The 20808-nt window shown below is 40.4% G+C and overlaps 1 protein-coding gene across 1 annotated transcript in view; it reads left to right on the top strand.

The window, feature by feature from the left end:
• Window positions 1–845: 845 nt before the first annotated feature.
• slco2b1 (solute carrier organic anion transporter family, member 2B1) overlaps window positions 846–20808 on the top strand; it is a 63983-nt gene continuing 44020 nt past the window's right edge. The window contains exons 1-5 of the mRNA XM_028594569.1: window positions 846–937; window positions 11026–11156; window positions 15212–15349; window positions 16524–16686; window positions 20424–20648. Of these exons, the coding sequence (XP_028450370.1) occupies window positions 11070–11156; window positions 15212–15349; window positions 16524–16686; window positions 20424–20648 (613 nt within the window). The 5' untranslated portion in view covers window positions 846–937; window positions 11026–11069. The remainder of the gene's footprint in view (window positions 938–11025; window positions 11157–15211; window positions 15350–16523; window positions 16687–20423; window positions 20649–20808) is intronic.

Below are 20808 nucleotides of genomic sequence, written 5' to 3'. Positions count from 1 at the left end.
TCAAGATTAACTTTATTTTCCCACAACGTGGGAAATTTGTCTCCCATGCTGCAGCCATAGTAAAAACAAATAAACACAGACAGCATGTACAAACATCAAATACTGTACAATACTATACCACAGGCCGTACTATGGTCCTGATTGTGTATAAAAACCTACACGGTGTCATGCAATACACTGGTTAAACATTACTCAAAACAAATAAAGAAAAGAGAGATCACAAATACAACTATTACATATTTCCATGCAGGCCTGTTCTGCCTTTACTTGTGGTTATTTAGAAGCTTAATAGACACTGGGATAAATGAGTTTTAAAGTCTACAGCGAGAGAGGGGGAATGACATGCTACAAAGGGCCGCGGCACTCTAACAGCTGAGCTACCCAGGCGCCCCTTTTTTCTACATTTTTGTTCATGTTTTTACACTTTTTGGTGAATTTTTCTGTTTTTTGTGGCTATTCTCGAGTGTTTTTTTATGTTTTTGCCGTCTGACACTTGTATAACTGTTTTTGTTTGTTTTGATGTTTTTTTAATGCTTCTTTTTTGGGGTGTTTTCCATGCTTTTTATGCTTTATGCTTATTCATTGTTATGTGATTTAATTTGTTCTTCACTGGGTCTTATTTTTAGTTGTTTGTTTTCTGCTTGTGAAGCACTTTGTGACTGTGCGTAAAAGCTGCTTTAGTACATAAACTTCCTTCTTTCTATTTCTTATGTGCCAAAACCACACACCTACATTTCCCACAATGCATCTGGACGGACTCAGGTTTCTCAGACTCTCGTCCTGCCTTCAACACCCAGGGTTCAGATTCCAGTTCCTCCTCCTTCTCCGTGTGTGTGTGGGGGGTGGGCAGCAGAGCGAGAACTGTCAGCTGCTGGGAGAACTGGAAGTTTTAGTCAAACACTACAAGAGGAAACCAGCGAAAGCTGCAGCTACCACAGTGAGTCTGAATCTATTATTACTGTCTGGGACCTTTCAGGTTTCTTACTGGGACTACTGGGACTACTGGGACTGCTTCTCTCACTCTCACAAACTCACAAACACCGCAGACTCTCAGATCTGTTTACTTCTACATCTGCAGATCAAATCAGAAGCTCAGTCACAGCTCTGGACTTAAATCACAGCTCTGGGCATGACTCAGACTTAATTTCTAGATGTTTAGATGTTTAAAGATTAAAGCAGCTTTCTTTCATTAAAGAAAATATTGCAAAAGTGTGGCTGTTTAATCCCGAGAAGATGCAGAAAACTGCATTTATTTCAAGCAGGTTAAAGTACTGTGATGCAACCTTTACTGGGTTGCCAAAAACAACAAGCAATTGGCCAAGTAAAATAAATGCAAAAGTTTGCTTTCGGGATCAACTAAACAACTAGAAGAAGAAGAAAGAAAAGTCTTCATTCTTGATTTAAAGGGGAATTATGCAGTTTTTTTTTAGTTTAATTTAACTTAACTGAACAGCTTTGGTTATATAACTTTCTTTGGGTTGAATGGTGGTCGTCTCGCTCCCCCCTAGCACCTGTGAGCGGAAAAACTACCCTTGCAACTTTCGGCCGGCGAGACGCCAGCCTCAGCATCAGGAAGTATGGCGTGATGTCAGGTCTCGCCATGTCACTGATTGCTTCACGGCACTGCACACATACAGGAACCGGCTAGCTATAAGAACAAGTCAGCGATAGAGTTTTTCACAATATGGTCATGGCTGAGCCGGCAAAAAAGAAGCAGAAAGCTAGGAAAGCATTGTCGGAGGAACAGAGAAAAAGGAAACAGCAGACTGACCGAGAGAAACCTGTAGTGGGGGCTCTATAGAGAAACCTGTAGGGGGGGCTCTATAGAGAAACCTGTAGGAGCTCTATAGAGAAACCTGTAGGGGGGGCTCTATAGAGAAACCTGTAGGGGAGCTCTATAGAGAAACTTGTAGCTCTATAGAGAAACCTGTAGGGGAGCTCTATAGAGAAACTTGTAGCTCTATAGAGAAACCTGTAGGGGGGGCTCTATAGAGAAACTTGTAGGGGGGCTCTATAGAGAAACCTGTAGGGGGAGCTCTATAGAGAAACCTGTAGGAGCTCCATAGAGAAACCTGTAGGGGGGGCTCTATAGAGAAACCTGTAGGGGGAGCTCTATATCGAAACCTGTAGGGGGGGCTCTATAGAGAAACCTGTAGGGGAGCTCTATAGAGAAACCTGTAGGGGGGGTTCTATAGAGAAACTAGAAGAAATGGCCAAAACTTCATAGCGCCCCTTTAAAAGAACTGTTTGTTGTTTTCTGGGAGTTTGTTCCAGATCCATTATGTGGTGCATAGAAACTGAATGCTATTCCTCCGTGTTTAGTTCTGACTCGGTAGACGGAAAGCCTACCTGTGCCAGACCAACTTCTCTCACTGTCAGCGGTGGAAAGTACATTCACACATTCACTCGAGTAGGCTGCTCCCAGTTAGCGTTTCCTCTCTACATTTCAGTTTAAAGTCGCTCTAGAGGAGGTCACACATTTTATTATGTGAGCTAGCTGAAACTGAAAACGAAGTTCATTACAGTTGTTTAAGTTGTGCATGTGAGAGCTTTTCAGTTGTGTATATGAGATTGTTGCCTTTTTGCTGCCTTTTCGTCGCCTTTTTGTGTAGGTATGTAGATGCGAGCGTTTCAGTAGTGTGTGTGAGGCTCAGACTATTATTCTTAAATTTTTGATAGGATCCCTACAAAAGCTATGTTTTTATCCACTTGTCAATGGAATTATCTAAAGTTTCGCTAAAAACATTCAGTGTGTTTACATCCAACGGCTTTAAAGGTCCCATGACATGCTGCTTTTTGGATGCTTTTATATAGACCTTAGTGGTCCCCTAATACTGTTTCTGAAGTCTTTTTTATATAGACCTTAGTGGTCCCCTAATACTGTATCTGAAGTCTCTTTTATATAGAACTTAGTGGTCCCCTAATACTGTTTCTGAAGTCTTTTTTATATAGACCTTAGTGGTCCCCTAATACTGTATCTGAAGTCTCTTTTATATAGACCTTAGTGGTCCTCTAATACTGTATCTGAAGTCTCTTTTATATAGACCATAGTGGTCCTCTAATACTGTATCTGAAGTCTCTTTTATATAGTGTGGTCCCCTAATACTGTATCTGAAGTCTCTTTTATATAGACCTTAGTGGTCCTCTAATACTGTATCTGAAGTCTCTTTTATATAGACCATAGTGGTCCTCTAATACTGTATCTGAAGTCTCTTTTATATAGACCTTAGTGGTCCCCTAATACTGTATCTGAAGTCTCTTTTATATAGACCTTAGTGGTCCCCTAATACTGTATCTGAAGTCTCTTTTATATAGACCTTAGTGGTCCCCTAATACTGTATCTGAAGTATCTTTTATATAGACCTTAGTGGTCCCCTAATACTGTATCTGAAGACTCTTTTATATAGACCTTAGCGGTCCCCTAATGCTGTATATAATAATGGCCTTGACCAACTGCCATGCTTCACTCTTTTGAAAGCCATGATGTCTCTTTTTCTCATGGGTGGGCCAAATTCTCTGGGTGGGCAAAGCAGAGAAATGGGAGGTAACCTTGCTCCTTATGACCTCATAAGGAGAAGATTCCTGATTGGTCCATCTGAGCTTTCATTTTCTCAAAGGCAGAGCAGGATACCCAGGGCTCGGTTTACACCTATCGCCATTTCTAGCCACCGGGGGACCATAGACAGGCTGGGGGAACGCATATTAATGTAAAAAAACCCATAAAGTGACATTTTCATGCCATGGGACCTTTAAATCAAATAAAAACCTGTTGCTTAATGTCACATACTGTTTTGCAATCAAATTGGTATCTTGAATAGTTTTGTATACAGTAGTTGCACAACATTCAAGCAAACATTTGCAAACAAAGTTTGCCAGCAAAAATGTATCGCGCCGTCTACCTACAGATGAATAATATTGCAGAAGTTGTAATAGTGCTTATGTGCCAGCTGATAGCGACATATCAGGCCAAAAAAGGACAACAACAACGCTATCAAAACACCACTATGGTGATGCAGTTGCACGTAAATGCCAGCCGACGACGATTTTTGCTATTTATAATAGCCATTATACAATATTTTGCTTGTAAATTAAATTTAAAAAGTCTCTCCTCTCCTTGTTCGTCCACTTTTATCTGTCTTTTTTGACACCCGCCATGTCTGCAATGAAAGCCTCGCTCTGGCCGTCCTCCGCCCGCCTCTGGCTACCCAACCCTTGTGGTTTAGATGAGTCAGGAACATTGGAGTACAAGCAGGCTTCGCTCATCCCGTGCGAATGCACCACCCAAATGATAGTAATCCCGTGTGAATAAGGCTTGAACCTACATTGTGTAATTTTTTTAGTTGATTCTTAGCAACAAAAAAAAACTTTGTTCTTTTCACAAATATGTAATGTGTAATTACTTCCAACAACTAATTAAAGTATTCTCGTAAGTGTGGAATCTGACAATTAGAATCATTCAGAATACACATGAGCGTGTTGCTCGAATCGCGGCTGCCATGTTGCACAAAGAGGGACATACAGTACAGGCCAAAAGGTTGGACACACCTTCTCATTCAATGTGTTTCTTTATTTTCATGACTATTTACATTGTAGATTCTCACTGAAGGCATCAAAACTATGAATGAACACATATGGAATTATGTACTTAACAAAAAAGTGTGAAATAACTGAAAACATGTCTTATATTTTAGATTATTCAAAGTAGCCACCCTTTGCTTTTTTTTGATAACCTCCGCCTTTCGCGCTTTTACACTCAGTGGCACCGTGACGAATGCCAGGGGAAGATTACTCGCGACTGCCGGCAGATTTGAAAGCCCGTTGAAGATTCTCGAGGACATGTAACGGAGTCGCCAAGGAAGCGAAAAAAGAGAATTAAAAATGACACCGCGACAGGCAAAGCAACAAGGCCACAGTTAATATTGGAGTGGTTAGGACAGCTGTGTGTAAACGATAGAGATGCTAAGAGCTAATTTTGGGTTCGGCCACCGAAGGAGGAAGGGCTAGAAAGTAATATTCAGTGGGTTGTCATATACAATGTCATCGCTGGATGGGAGAAATTCTTACACAACGTAGCTTTAAGTTAACGGTGTATGTCTGTATGTATGTTTGTGAGGCCCTGTACAGACTGGGAAAACAATTTTCCCCCCAGTGAACAATAAAGACTGTGTGTCGTTGTGACTCAGTGTGCGAGGTTTATAGCCCGAATTTCCATGAAACTTGGTGGCAGGGTGTAGGATGGCTTAAGATAAGATGAGATAGACTTTCTTAATCCCACAATGGGGAAATGTCCTCTTCCTAGTGGGATGGTAATTATAGAGGAATAGAATATCCATAATTTTTAAAGTTGTATAACTTTAATTAATTTAATTAAGATTTTAACCGTTATTACAAGGTTTTGTATGTATTAGCTTAGTTGTGAGGGGTCTCAGGGTCCCTATGTCATCTTCATGGTGGGATGGTAATTGTGGAAGGATAAATTATCCTTAGTTTTTTAGTTTCATAATTTTTCATAATTATTTTAATTTTTATAATTATTATTATTATTTTAACTTCTCAGCTCAAAATACAAAAATGTACATCAGAATAACACAAATACACATTAAGTAGACATACGAGACAAAAATATACATGAAGTATAAGAAATAGAAAATATACAGTATAATTAGTTATAATAATAATAATAATAATAGTAATAAAACAAACATTTACGCAATTAACACCCTTATATAAACAGACAGTATATGAACACAGATATACAGATGAGTAAGGTGTGGATGAATAGAAATGGCATATTGAACAGTTGAAGGTAACAGAGAGTAGTAAATAAATAAATATGTATAGTGCAGAATATTGTCCAGTGATGGCTCAAGGGAGAACCGATTAAATCTCGGAGGGAATCTGAATCACAGTGAAGATACACAAAGTATTTTTTCACTTTCGTTAACATGGCGAGACTTTCGTTATGTCACAGAAATAACAAGGACACAGAAAGATTAAAAAGGACGTGGGAAATCAACCTCAGTGTAGCAGGAAACGATAGATCCCTTATCATCAGAGGAATGTCAACAGAGGGAAAGACAGGCTGCTGATTGTGTGTGGGAGTTTAATCTCAATTCTCTGCAAAACACCAGTCTATTAATTGTTACACCACACTCATAAAAAAGACAACAACTTACTGATAAAAAGCTTTTTTGTTCTCCCAAAAAAATCACTTAAACTTAACTACCAGTAAGTAGTTTTGGTGCCGAAACCTAACCAAACTGCAACCGTTTAACAACCTTTTTCCTGGATGCAAAGTCTTGTGTTTTCTCCTTAACTTCTTCCAGGACATGAACACAACTTGGGACAACAGTCATGACCAGTCGAACGACGAACGCCGTGCAACCAGTAACCAGTAACGTAGCTCAAGCAAGGCGTTCGTGGTTCGACTGGTAATGACCATTTTCCCAAGATGGCGCCTGCCTGTATAGGTGAACGGTACTGTCTTTATAATCTATCTTTTTAATAAACTGTCTGTACACTTACAAAGTTCTCAGTGCTTCGGTTTACACGTAGGGACCCTCATTATGCTACCGTGGAAGTGTGGTGCTATTTTGAGCCTTTTTAGTGGTGTAGAAATAGTGATCTACCCTCTGCCCCAAAGGCTAGCGTTAGCAGCTAATCAGCGGTTTGCGCTAGCTTGTTTCAAGCTAAAGATGCATCAGATAGCATGAAAACATGTCCCAGAGAACGGTACACTTGATACACATGTGATTAATCCCCCTAGGTTCATTTTGGCCAGAATTGTCCTTTAACTTCTTCAAGGACATGAACACCTGTTTCCTGGGTGAAAATCTTGTGTTTTCTCCTTAACTTCTTCAGGACATGAACACCTGTTTCCTGGGTGAAAGTCTTGTGTTGTCTCCTTAACTTCTTCAAGGACATGAACACCTGTTTCTTGGGTGAAAGTCTTGTGTTTTCTCCTTAACTTCTTCAGGACATGAACACCTGTTTCCTGGGTGAAACTCTTGTGTTTTCTCCTTAACTTCTTCCAGGACATGAACACCTGTTTCCTGGGTGAAACTCTTGTGTTTTCTTCTTAACTTCTCCCAGGACATGAACTCCTGTTTCATGGGTGAAAGTCTGGTGTTTTATCCTTAACTTGATTTTCAAATTTGTTTATTATTAGGATAAACCCCATGAGAAGTATCATCTCATTTTCAAGAGAGAAGTGAAACATCTAAACCAAAACCAACAACAACACCTGCATATGTTCATCAATACATTACAACCACCAAAAGGCCAAGATGGCCAATAATAAGTAAATAAGTAGACAGTGTGAGTGAATTTCTAACTACAGTCAAATATAAACATTAGATATGGACAGTAGATATAAGGATTGCATTCATCTTTAATAACAGAGGCAATTTATCTTAAAGTGAGCAGACAGGGCATGTTTAAACAACCCCAGTATACAAATTGATCTTATTTCCACAGATAGATAATTCCAATCTGCTTGAGCCTTAAACTTAAAAGCTCTTTTGGTTTGCCAATGGGTTTTTTAACTCGCGGGACAGTGAAGTAATTTTCGATTAAATTTTATATATAGTATCAAATCGTAACAAGAGTTATCTCGAGAAACTTTACAGATGGAGTAGGTCTAGACCACACTCTATAATTTACAAAGACCCAACAATTCTAATAATTCCCCCAAGAGCAAGCAGCGTGACAGTGGCGAGGAAAAACTCCCTATTAGGAAGAAACCTTGGACAGACCCAGGCTCTTGGTAGGCGGTGTCAGACAATGCCAGTTGGGGGTGTGATGAACAGTGGCAATAATAGTCACAATAAAGTATTTTTTCACTTTTGTTAACATGGCGAGACTTTCGTTATGTCACAGAAATAACAAGGACACAGAAAGATTAAAAAGAAGGAGGCGAGAAATCAACCTCAGTGTAGCAGGAAACGAAAGATCCCTTATCATCAGAGGAATGTCAACAGAGGGAAAGACAGGCTGCTGATTGTGTGTGGGAGTTTAATCTCAATTCTCTGCAAAACACCAGTCTATTAATTGTTACACCACACTCATAAAAAAGACAACAGCTTACTGATGAAAAGCTTTTTGTTCTCCCAAAAAAATCACTTAAACTTAACTACCAGTAAGTAGTTTTGGTGCCGAAACCTAACCAAACTGCAACCGTTTAACAACCTTTTTCCTGGATGCAAAGTCTTGTGTTTTCTCCTTAACTTCTTCCAGGACATGAACACAACTTGGGACAACAGTCATGACCAGTCGAACGACGAACGCCGTGCAACCAGTAACCAGTAACGTAGCTCAAGCAAGGCGTTCGTGGTTCGACTGGTAATGACCATTTTCCCAAGATGGCGCCTGCCTGTATAGGTGAACGGTACTGTCTTTATAATCTATCTTTTTAATAAACTGTCTGTACACTTACAAAGTTCTCAGTGCTTCGGTTTACATGTAGGGACCCTCATTATGCTACCGTGGAAGTGTGGTGCTATTTTGAGCCTTTTTAGTGGTGTAGAAATAGTGATCTACCCTCTGCCCCAAAGGCTAGCGTTAGCAGCTAATCAGCGGTTTGCGCTAGCTTGTTTCAAGCTAAAGATGCATCAGATAGCATGAAAACATGTCCCAGAGAACGGTACACTTGATACACATGTGTGATTAATCCCCCTAGGTTCATTTTGGCCGGAATTGTCCTTTAACTTCTTCCAGGACATGAACACCTGTTTCCTGGGTGAAAGTCTTGTGTTGTCTCCTTAACTTCTTCAGGACATGAACACCTGTTTCCTGGGTGAAAGTCTTGTGTTTTCTCTTTAACTTCTTCAGGACATAAACACGTGTTTCCTGGGTGAAAGTCTTGTGTTTTCTCCTTAACTTCTTCAGGACATGAACACCTGTTTCCTGGGTGAAAGTCTTGTGTTTTCTCCTTAACTTCTTCCAGGACATGAACACCTGTTTCCTGGGTGAAAGTCTTGTGTTTTCTCCTTAACTTCTTCCAGGACATGAACACCTGTTTCCTGGGTGAAACTCTTGTGTTTTCTCCTTAACTTCTTCAGGACATGAACACCTGTTTCCTGGGTGAAAGTCTTGTGTTTTCTCCTGAACTTCTTCAGGACATGAACACCTGTTTCCTGGGTGAAAGTCTTGTGTTTTCTCCTTAACTTCTTCCAGGACATGAACACCTGTTTCCTGGGTGAAAGTCTTGTGTTTTCTCCTTAACTTCTTCCAGGACATGAACACCTGTTTCCTGGGTGAAACTCTTGTGTTTTCTCCTTAACTTCTTCAGGACATGAACACCTGTTTCCTGGGTGAAAGTCTTGTGTTTTCTCCTGAACTTCTTCAGGACATGAACACCTGTTTCCTGGGTGAAAGTCTTGTGTTTTGTCCTTAACTTCTTCAGGACATGAACACCTGTTTCCTGGGTGAAAATCTTGTGTTTTCTCCTGAACTTCTTCAGGACATGAACACCTTTTTGTGTTTTGTTTTTTGTTTATTATTAGGATAAACCCCATGAGAAGTATCATCTCATTTTCAAGAGAGAAGTGAAAAATCTAAACCAAAACCAACAACAACAACACCTGCATATGTTCATCAATACATTACAACCACCAAAAGGCCAAGATGGCCAATAATAAGTAAATAAGTAGACAGTGTGAGTGAATTTCTAACTACAGTCAAATATAAACATTAGATATGGACAGTAGATATAAGGATTGCATGCATCTTTAATAACAGAGGCAATTTATCTTAAAGTGAGCAGACAGGGCATGTTTAAACAACCCCAGTATACAAATTGATCTTATTTCCACAGATAGATAATTCCAATCTGCTTGAGCCTTAAACTTAAAAGCTCTTTTGGTTTGCCAATGGGTTTTTTAACTCGCGGGACAGTGAAGTAATTTTCAATTCAATTTTATATATAGTATCAAATCATAACAAGAGTTATCTCGAGACACTTTACAGATGGAGTAGGTATAGACCAAACTCCCTATTAGGAAGAATCCTCGGACAGACCCAGGCTCTTGGTAGGCGGTGTCTGACAATCCCGGTTGGGGGTGTGATGAACAGTGGCAAATAATAGTCACAATAAAGATAAGGAACAGTGACTTCAAATGGTAGTCGTAGTGGTTCATGTGATATCGGGGCGCTGCAGTAGAAGACAGGCAGCTGATTGTGTGTGGGATTTTAATCTCAATTCACTGCATGACACCAGTCTGTTAATGGTTACACCACACTCATAAAAAAGACAACAGCTTACTGATGAAAAGCTTTTTGTTCTCCCAAAAAAATCACTTAAACTTAACTACCAGTAAGTAGTTTTGGTGCCGAAACCTAACCAAACTGCAACCGTTTAACAACCTTTTTCCTGGGTGAAAGTCTTATGTTTTCTCCTTAACTTCTTCCAGGACATGAACACCTGTTTCCTGGGTGAAAGTCTTGTGTTTTCTCCTTAACTTCTTCCAGGACATGAACACCTGTTTCCTGGGTGAAAATCTTGTGTTTTCTCCTTAACTTCTTCAGGACATAAACACCTGTTTCCTGGGTGAAAGTCTTGTGTTTTCTCCTTAACTTCTTCCAGGACATGAACACCTGTTTCCTGGGTGAAAATCTTGTGTTTTCTCCTTAACTTCTTCCAGGATTTGTGTTCCGTCGAAAGCAAACCATATTTTTCTAAACTTAACTAAGTATTTTTAGTGCCTAAACCTGACCAAACTGCGAAACCTCTCCTGTGGGTCTCCCTCTCTCTCTCTCTCTCTCTCTCTCTCTCTCTCTCTCTCTGTCTTTCTCTTTCTCTTTGTGTAAACGTGCAGCACACACACATGCTTTATCTCAAGGAGCTTCTAGAAAACTGATGGCACAGGACAACTGCAACATGTGTGAAACGTTAAGTGTGTTACAACAGCAGGGCCTGAGAGTCTGGATGCTGAACCTTTGGGTCTGCAGTTAAAACGCCTTCTGTATTTACAGTCTGTTAGATGAGTGCGAGTTTAACCGGCGACGGACTGTGTTTGTATTTCACAGGTATTGTTCTCTTCTTCAGTCTCAGTGTGGCGATAAATTAAATCATGGGGGCCAACGACCTGAACATGACCTCTGACCCCGCGAGGCCTCGCCCTCCAGCCCGGCGCTGGAGTCCCTTCAACAGCATCAAGGTTGGTCTGCTGCATCTACTTGTGTTGACGTTTAAAAGAAAATATCTTTTATATTCTTATATATATTCTTTTATATTTCTGTCTATTTGGAAAAGAGCTCAACCGTTTGGTCCCGGAAGTAAAAATCCGTAAGGATTTACCGTCCTGTTTTCTTTCGGTCAAACTGGACCCGTTTGCAAAAACTTTCTATATCAGAACTATGACAAATGTTGTTTTTAAACGCTGAAAAAAGTGACCAAAACAGTTGGAAAAAGTGACAAAAAAAAATAAATATCAAAAACATCGCCAAAGGTGACAAATACTTCTTTTAAAAAGTGACCAAAAAATTGGAAAGAAATAAAAAAAAAAAAAAAAACGGAAAAAGCGACAAAAACACGGCAAGAAAGTGACAAAATTCGAATAAAATTGACAAAAACATCAAGAAAAGTATAGAAAGAGAAAGCCTTGCGGGGTCAGTTGAATTTGATCCGTTTACAAAAACTTTCTCTATCAGAACTAGGACAAAAGAACGCTGAAAAAGTGACAAATGTTGGAAAAAAAAAATCTACAAAACATTTTTTGAAAGCGCTGAAAAAAGTGACAAAAAACAAACCTCAAAAACATTTTTTTCAACCAAAGGTGAAAAAAAAAATGTCACTTTTTTAGTGACAAAAAAATTGTAAAGAAGTGAAAAAAACATCAGAAAAATTGACAAAAACACAATGAAAAAACTTTTTTTTCAAAAAATTGAAAAAAAAGTGACCAAATAATTGGAATAAAATCGACAGAAACGTCGAAAAGTGTAGAAAAAGAACAAGAAAATTTTGACCCAGAAAAACACAAAATTGCATGGTCAACAGGAAGACCACACAAGGATTTCAAGGCTTTTGATATGTGGCTTGTTGAAAAATGGGTCCAACATGTCAATATATATAAATATAAATATATATATATATATATATATATATATATATATATATATATATATATATATATATATATATATACACACACAAAATGTAAAACACATAAGCATACACAAGAAAATAAAGCAACAATTGCTCGCCAGAAACAAAGTCTGATCCCCTTTAATCATCCAAATTATTTAAATCAGGCAGACAGCAGACCCTTTCCTGGGAGAAGAGTAACCTGCTGAGAGAAATAACAGTTCTACATGTAACTTAAAGTGCCCATATTATGAAAAAAACACATTTTTCTGGGATTAGGGGTGTTATTTTGTGTCTCTGGTGCTTCCACATGCACACAAACCATCCCTGTTGTTTTGAGTGAGATAGGGTTTCTGAATGTGTCCTGCCTTCAGTCTCCGGGTGAGCTGGTCAACATCTGCACGGCTTTCTACGGCACCAGCCGAAACAAGGGGGCTAGCTCAGCTCGTTCTGAATTGCAAAACACTGCTACAACACACACTAGTTCACCATAAGCCATAACGCCACTTGAATCATTATATAAAAGTGCCCTTAAGATTCATGACAAAAAGCCTCGTCACTACCATCATTGTCATATTCTCACTAAATATGGCATGTTAAATCTTGAAAATGTTATATTTCACTCAAATGTTTGCTTCATTTTTAAAATGCTTCTACTCCTCCTCTGAAACAATTTGTTACACTCTGTTACACTCTGCTCTGGAAAAACAACAGGGGTAACTAGATCAGCCACAAGGGGTGAATCTAGTCTTCCACGACGCATATCTGCATTTGGGAGGACATCATTCTCCTTTGTGGCTATAAATCACTGGGAATACTCTTCCTACAGAGCTAATTTCATGCACTAACTTGCACTCATTCTCACGCTTAGCAAAGCATTGGTTGTTGTATAATCAGACTTGCTCCCACCAGTAAATTGATGTGTAACATTACTGTGTGTGTTTGGGGTGGGATAGGGGGACAATAATGACTTTAGATTTTTATGACTTTATGTATCTGTATTATATGTTGTACTGTAAATACTTTGTATTTCAATGTGCCATCTACCTGCCCAGGGACTACAGGTGGAAATTAGCAATGTGCTACAACCTAGCACAAGACATCTATTAATGTTTTTTGTGCACTGTCCCTGTTCAAATAAATAAATTACAATTACAATAATCTACAAAAGAAATACTTACATGTCCCAGTTCTGCAGGTATTCCACGCAAAGTTGGAAGTGTGCCCTCGTTTAGAAGAAGTCTCTTACCTAGTCCTTACCTAGCTACTGAGCATGTGCGACTGCCAACAAAGATGTAACAGCAGTGAGATGTCTCACTCTGTAGCTAAAACAGAGAGCTCAACACGCAGGGTGAAAAGAGGAGCTGCAGCAATGTGCAGTACGACAAAAATATGGTGTTTTTTGATAATTAAACAATGTAAACCTATTCTGGTACAACCTCTAAATACAAGTATGAACCTGCAAATGAAGGTAACATGAGCACTTTAAGAAGCGCTGTAATCTGCAGGACTTTGCAGAGGAGGCTTCCCTTCCTGACATCCATCCTGTCATTGTTCTCTGAGCTCCAACGTGTAAACATTTCCTCTCGGCATGTCGTGTCACTAAAACTCACTCGATATCTCTCACTACTTGTATCTTTTAAAGATAATGTTTTGGGCATTTGTAGGCCATTATTTGGATAGGACAGCTTAGACTTGAAAGGGGAGAGAGAGAGAGGGGGAATGACCTGCAGCAAAGGGCCCGCAAGTCGAGGAGTTAACCTCCCTATATGCATAGATATAGAACAACTTATTTAAGGTCAAAAATCAATCAACTAAAACGATGTTTGCTGTTCCTAAATGCTGCTAAGAGCTAGCTAGCAATCACCAATAACTGGCATCTCTGCCGGTCCGTTAACAGTTGCTAGGTAACGTAACTAGCTAGCTAGCTAGTTCACCAACTTTCCTGTATTTATAGTTAAAAAAAAGAAGAGAAAATTACTCTATCTACTTCTACTGACATGTGGAAAGTGATGCCAGCCTCCCGGGTCTCTTTGGTGCTTCTGGTGAAGCAGTTAGGTGCTGCACAGCTGACAACCATACTGCTGCCATGGGTGACAATAGTAAACAGTACCCTAGTAAGATGGCGGACAGTTGTGCCATTAGTTATGACGTCATGTCATATCTATTGTTCTATATCTATACAAATATGGGCGCCTGCTCTACCAGGTGAGCTAACCAGGGGCCCTCTCTCACTAGCCTACTTGTTGATGTTTCTGCATTTCATTAGTACTATAAAATAGGGTTGTTACAATACAGTTACCGGTATTAGAAATACTGCATAAAATGCCGGTATCTCTATCGGCGAGCACGCGAGTCAATGCTCCGATCCGATATGACGTAATTTAGTTACTTTAAAGGTGCCCTGCCATACAAAACCGTTTTTACTTGCATTTTTTGAAATATGTCAGGTCCATATGTGTGTTTGTGTTATGTGGTGAATGTGAAAATGAAGTGCTACCTCCTCTGTCAGCTCTAGTCACTGGACTGAAATAAGCCGAGAAATCAGACCAATCACAACAGCTGGTCAGTCTGACATCATACTGCCTGAGCTCATTACTATTCATGAGCTCGCCCAGTTGGGCTGGGGTAAAGGATTCTGACAGCCAGGCTCTCATTGGCTAGCTGTTAGCCAATCAGAGTCAAACAGCTTAGGTTGTTGAATATTAATGAGAACTGGCACAAATCGAGCTGAGTCTTCCTGCAGGCTTTCTATACCGCGCTAGAATGGCTTGAAACAAGGTAACCAAGGCATTATTTCCACAACAAATGTTACAGAGTCCACGGTAGAACTTACCACAGACATTACCACAAAGTCATGAAATACGTGTGGCAGGGCACCTTTAATATAGTTTAGTTATTTTATTAACTGAGCAGGTTTGTATGAGAACCTTTATACATGTACCAGCCTAACAGAAAATGTTCTCCATTTTAACTGGAGCCACATACATCATTTCCATCATAGTTGCTGAACAAATTATGTCTGGGAGTGTTTTTTAGGGAGGACAGTTTGGTTTATTCATCATCTTCCTCTTCTTTCTGTCTTCCTAATCTCCCTCCCTCTCTCTCTCTCTCTCTCTCTCTCTGCAGTTCTTTGTGTTTTGCCACAGTTTGCTGCAGCTGGCGCAGCTGTTGGTGTCGGGCTACATGAAGAGCTCCATCTCCACCATCGAGAGACGCTACGGCCTCTCCAGCCAGAAGTCTGGGCTCCTGGCTTCGTTCAACGAGGTACGAACTGGATCCTAACACAACAGCAGGCACACTCAGGTCTCATTGTCTATTGTTAGAAACCCCTCAGGAAGGATTTCAAGTTTCCAAATTTGAAGTCTGCTTTAGGGTTGAATACTCGGAACGGGAGGTCCCAGTATTTCCCAGGAATTTCATTGCAAAACCCTTAACATATGTGTGTGTGTGTGTGTGAGTGTGTGTGTGTGTGTGTGTGTGTGTGTGTGTGTGTGTGTGTGAGTGTGTGTGTGTGTGTGTGCATGTGTGCGTGTGTGTGTGTGTCTGTCTGTCTATGTGTGTGTGTGTGTGTGTGTGTGCACGTGTGTGTCTGTCTGTCTGTCTGTGCGTCTGTGTGTATGCGTGTGTGTGTGTGTGTGCGTGAGCGTGTGTGTGTCTGTAATTGTGTGTGTGTGCTTCTGTGTGTATGTCTTTGTGTGTGTGTTTCTGTGTGTGTGTGTGTCTGTCTGTGTGTGTGTGTGTGTGTGTGTGTATGTATGTGTCTGTGTCTGTGTCTGTCTGTGTCTGTCTGTGTGTGTGTCTGTGTGTGTGTGTGTGTGTGTGTATGTGTCTGTCTGTCTGTCTGTCTGTGTGTGTGTGTGTGTGTCTGTCTGTCTGTATGTGTCTGTGTCTATCTGTGTCTGTGTGTGTGTGTGTGTGTGTGTGTGTGTGTGTGTGTGTGTGTGTGTGTGTGTGTGTGTGTGTGTGTGTGTGTGTGTATGTGTGTCTGTCTGTATGTGTCTGTGTGTGTGTGTGTGTGTGTGTGTGTGTCTGTGTGTGTGTGTGTGTGTGTGTGTCTGTGTCTGTCTGTGTCTGTCTGTGTGTGTCTGTCTGTGTGTGTGTGTGTGTGTGTGTGTCTGTCTGTCTGTATGTGTCTGTGTCTATCTGTGTCTGTGTGTGTGTGTGTGTGTGTGTTTTGTGTGTGTGTGTGTCTGTCTGTATGTGTCTGTGTGTGTGTGTGTGTGTGTGTGTGTGTGTGTGTGTGTGTCTGTCTGTCTGTCTGTCTGTGTGTGTGTGTGTGTGTGTGTGTGTGTGTGTGTGTGTGTGTGTGTGTGTGTGTGTGTGTCTGTGTGTGTGTGTGTGTGTGTGTGTGTGTGTGTGTGTGTGTGTGTGTGTGTGTGTGTGTGTGTGTGTGTGTGTGTGTGTGTGTGTGTGTGTGTGTGTGTGTGTGTGTTTCCAGGTGGGGAACACGGTCCTTATTGTGTTCGTGAGTTTCTTGGGGAGTCGAGTCCACCGGCCGCGATTCATCGGCGGCGGCGCTCTGCTGGCCTGCCTCGCCTCGCTGCTGATAGCGCTGCCGCACTTCCTGGGCGGACCGTACGACTACACCGACCGCATCCGCTGTGAGTTCACGAGTCTCAATCGCTAGTTTCAAGTCTTCTTCAACGCAGCATGATGTTCTTTTAGTAAACGATGGTCCCGTTTATTTTAAAACAAACGATAAAGCAGGGGATGCTTTAGGACCTGTCAGTCAGGACAGAGGCTTAGCAATGCTAACCATGCTAACACTGGGGACATTAAAATAGAAAAAACAACATGTTTTATGACTGAATTTGACCCTCTCGCTGTGTTTTTTCACTTCTGCAAAGTTAACCGGGAACAATTGGGTCTCCTAGACATGTATTGTTAAGCGTTCTGCCAAACAAGCTAGCTAGGGGTAACTCAAGGCAAAGTTAGCCTTAACTAGGGCTGTGCTCGATTGAAGAACTTCTCAGTCGACTAACACTCATTCAATTGTACCGACTATATCGCTTAGTTGATTTAATCGACAGATCTGTAAATCTGAGTTTCTTGGAAATAAGTCATTCAGCATGAAAAAAGGCATCAAACATGACTAATGGGTCAGTGTAATGCTTATCACTTCAATTTTCTAAGCACAAACGGACATTTAGGAAAACAGAAAAATGGGTTCAAATATCCAATTTCTCATTTTTTTCCACCTTAACAAATAAAAAATTGGATCTTTAAATTGTTTTTACAATTTTCTGTTTTTGAGGATCAGAAATTTAGAAAAATTACAAAATTGCATCTGGGCTCCAAATATTCAATACTGCCATGGTATTCTCTCATTTCCTTGTTCCGCCTAGCTACGCCCCCCACACTCGAAACCATCAGTTGCAAGCACCTCTGACCCCAAAGTCTATCAGTTATTATTAAATTTTTGGTCCATATGAAGTTAATGACTTGCATATTCCACAAAGTAGAGGAAGAGAATACCACGGTGGCAGTATTATACAGTATATACAGTATATACGGCAGTATTGAATAATTGGAGCCCAGACGCAATTTTGTAATTTTTTAAATTTCTGATCCTCTGAATAAAAACAGAAAATTGGAAAAACAGGTTAAAGATCCAATTTTTTAATTTGTCATGGTGGAAAAAAAATGAAAAATTGGATATTTGAACACATTTTTCTGTTTTTCCAAATTTCCGCTTGTGCTTAGAAAATTGAACTGATAAGCGTTACACTGACCCTAATGGACTAAAGAAATCTAAGTTGACTAAGACCAAAACGACCGATTAGTCGACTAATCCACTAAGAGGGAGCAGCCCTACTTCCAACCAAGCTAGCTAGGGGTAACTTATTCTCTGTTCTGCCGTGCATGCAGATGAATGTCTCCAGTACCCAGAGGCATAGGTTTTGGTGAATGCCAGAAGGACAAATGAACTCTGATTTGGGCCACTGGAAAAAGAAAACATTGCTGTTGTTTCACACTAGTTTGACAAAAAATATTCAAGACTGTATGGCTGTTGCCTGGAGCCTCCTGTCTGGTGCCATCAGGCTTCTACTTTTCAAAATAAAAGCTTGAGTCTGGTCTACTATGTCTTCATACTTTGGTGTTTTGGGTAGAGATGGTCCGATACCACTTTTTTGCTTCCCGATACCGATTCCAATACCTGAATTTGCGTATCGGCCGATACCGAGTACCGATCCGATACCAGTGGGTCATATATTTTATTATGTTTTAACAGCTGTATACTACTATCTCTGTATGGATGTGATATTATTTCTATCTTTGTTGTCTGTCTGGCTCAGGTTAAACTCTTTGTAAAACATGAACAAACACAAACACTTTCTTTTATTTTCCAGTTTGACAGTCAGTTATAACGGAAAAAGAACATAAATAAACTACTTTAACGTAGATTTTCTTTAGGGCTTTATTACGTGGTATCGGATCGGTGCATAAACTCCAGTACTTCCCGATACCGATACCAGCGTTTTAGGCGGTATCGGAGCCGATACCGATACTGGTATCGGTATCGGACCATCTCTAGTTTTGGGTGTTTAAGTACAGTATGTAATAATATGTGTTAAATATCCAAGCATTTCCATTCTATTCCAAGATAGTTTATTTGAAGGTTTTAAGAATTGTGTGTATTATTTCATTATGAAACTCTGTAAATGCACCTCATGCTGCTCTTGCCATAATCTTACGTGAGCCTGGTTTTTGCAATTATAAAGCAAATTATGTCCCCTGTCTTCTCATTGGACCGGTAAGGGACGGAATTGCCATTAACGTTGCTGAATTTCTGTCCCAGTCTGCCCCTGTCTGGAGGTCTGTGTTTACCACACGGTAAATCTGCCGCACTTCAGAAAGGTTGAAAATCAGAAACTTTCCCTCTCTAACGTTGATCTTAACACAGCGCCATGAAACCAGAAACATCCTCTGCCCTTTCGTCCAAATATGGTAGCTTCTGGTGTAAAAAAACAAGACTCCTCGGCTAAAATCTAAACTCAAGGCTTCAAAATTGTAGTCCACAAAGCAATGGCAGACGTAACCAATGTCTATTAAGTTGTGTCCCTGCTAGTGGATATTTTGGGAACATTAGTGTAGAAAAGAGCGCGGATCGGGCCGCATTTTCTTGTCCAAGCCCGGCCTGCGTCCGACACAGTTAAATTCTCGTTTGTTTCACATGTACATGTGTTTGTGTGTGGAAAGCTTTTATTAAGCAACTGTAGGAAGGCATTTGGAAATGTCAACAGATGAGCGCATCAGCGCACACGGGGCAACAAGCGCACGTTAACGCAGGCGCGCACCTACGTAATAAACTGTTTTAAATTTAAAATGTTCAATGCCTTATCCGCTGATGTGACCGAGCCCGATCTCTAGTTTATAAATATTTTATTAACAAAATGTAGTAGTGTATGTGCTTGTTGTCATTGAGGAAGTGATTGAAAGTACTCCGTAAATAAAATAAAAATAGTTCAGGCTGTTATGGAATAGAGGTGCATTGTTTGAAGTTTGCGAGAGCAGACAAGGAAGTTGCACCACACAGAAGCTCCTTAGTTGTGTGTGTGTGTGTGTGTGTGTGTGTGTGTGTGTGTGTGTGTGTGTGTGTGTGTGTAAGATAACAGTTTCTCTTAAGACACTAGAAGAATTACGTTTCGGTTGCACCGGCAAAGTCGGGAGGTGTGGTAAACCTTTAACCGTGTGTATAATGAGAATGACTCATTCTTGAGAAAAGGCAAAAGAGCTGTGAGTGTGTGTGTGTGTGCGTGCGCACATTTGAATAACGTCAGGCGGTAAACTGGTTCTTTTAAAAAGCTGTCAATCAAAATGTACTTCTGTCGGGCTCGGACCTTGTCGGGCCGAACGTTTAAGGCCCGATTACAGCTTGTGTTCTGGTAAACTTAAGTCCGATGAAAGAAGGGAGTTAATAATTTGGAATCAGATTTGACAGTCCTTAGGGGCCTTATTTCCAAGTTAAAATATATTTTATATATATATATATATATATATATATATATATATATAAATAATAATAATATAAATATTTATATATTTTTATTTCCTCTTTGTATGAGTTTAAACTCAAGTTTTATCTCTTGGAGCGTGCATTTCTCTAAACTCTTATTTTTATTTATGTTTTCTGCTGTATGAAGGATGTTTTTATTCTATTATCTTTACTGATTCTTGTCATGTGAAGCACAGTGGTCAACTTCTGTTGTGTTTACTTGTGCTATACAAATAAATGAAATGAAAATGGAAAAAAAAAAAAAAAACGGTTGAGAAACGTTAATGTTTAGACCCTTTAACTAAACCTCACGATTGTTTACTTGCCCTCTGTTCGCTACAGCTTCCAGGGACAACAGCTCCGGCCTCTGCCAATCAGAGAGCTCCCTCGGCGCCTCACCGTCCAATCAGACCTGCAGCCAGCAGGAGGGTGGCACCCATCGGGGGGTGTACCCTGTGCTGCTGCTGGGGCAGCTGCTGCTGGGCATCGGAGCCGTCCCCATCCAGCCCTTCGGCATCTCCTACATCGACGACTACGCCTCCAAGAAGAACTCACCGCTCTACCTCGGTAGGCTGCCGAAAACGCTGAGTCACGTTCACGGTTCGATAATAAAGGCCGAGATATACTAGATATACAGTACAGGCCAAAAGTTTGGACACACCTTCTCATTCAAATGCGTTTCCTTTTTATTTTCATGACTATTTACATTGTAGATTCTCACTGAAGG

Source organism: Perca flavescens, chromosome 13, assembly GCF_004354835.1.
Source record: "Perca flavescens isolate YP-PL-M2 chromosome 13, PFLA_1.0, whole genome shotgun sequence".
Classification (NCBI taxonomy): Eukaryota; Metazoa; Chordata; class Actinopteri; order Perciformes; family Percidae; genus Perca; species Perca flavescens.
This window is presented reverse-complemented; position numbering and strand designations above follow the sequence as displayed.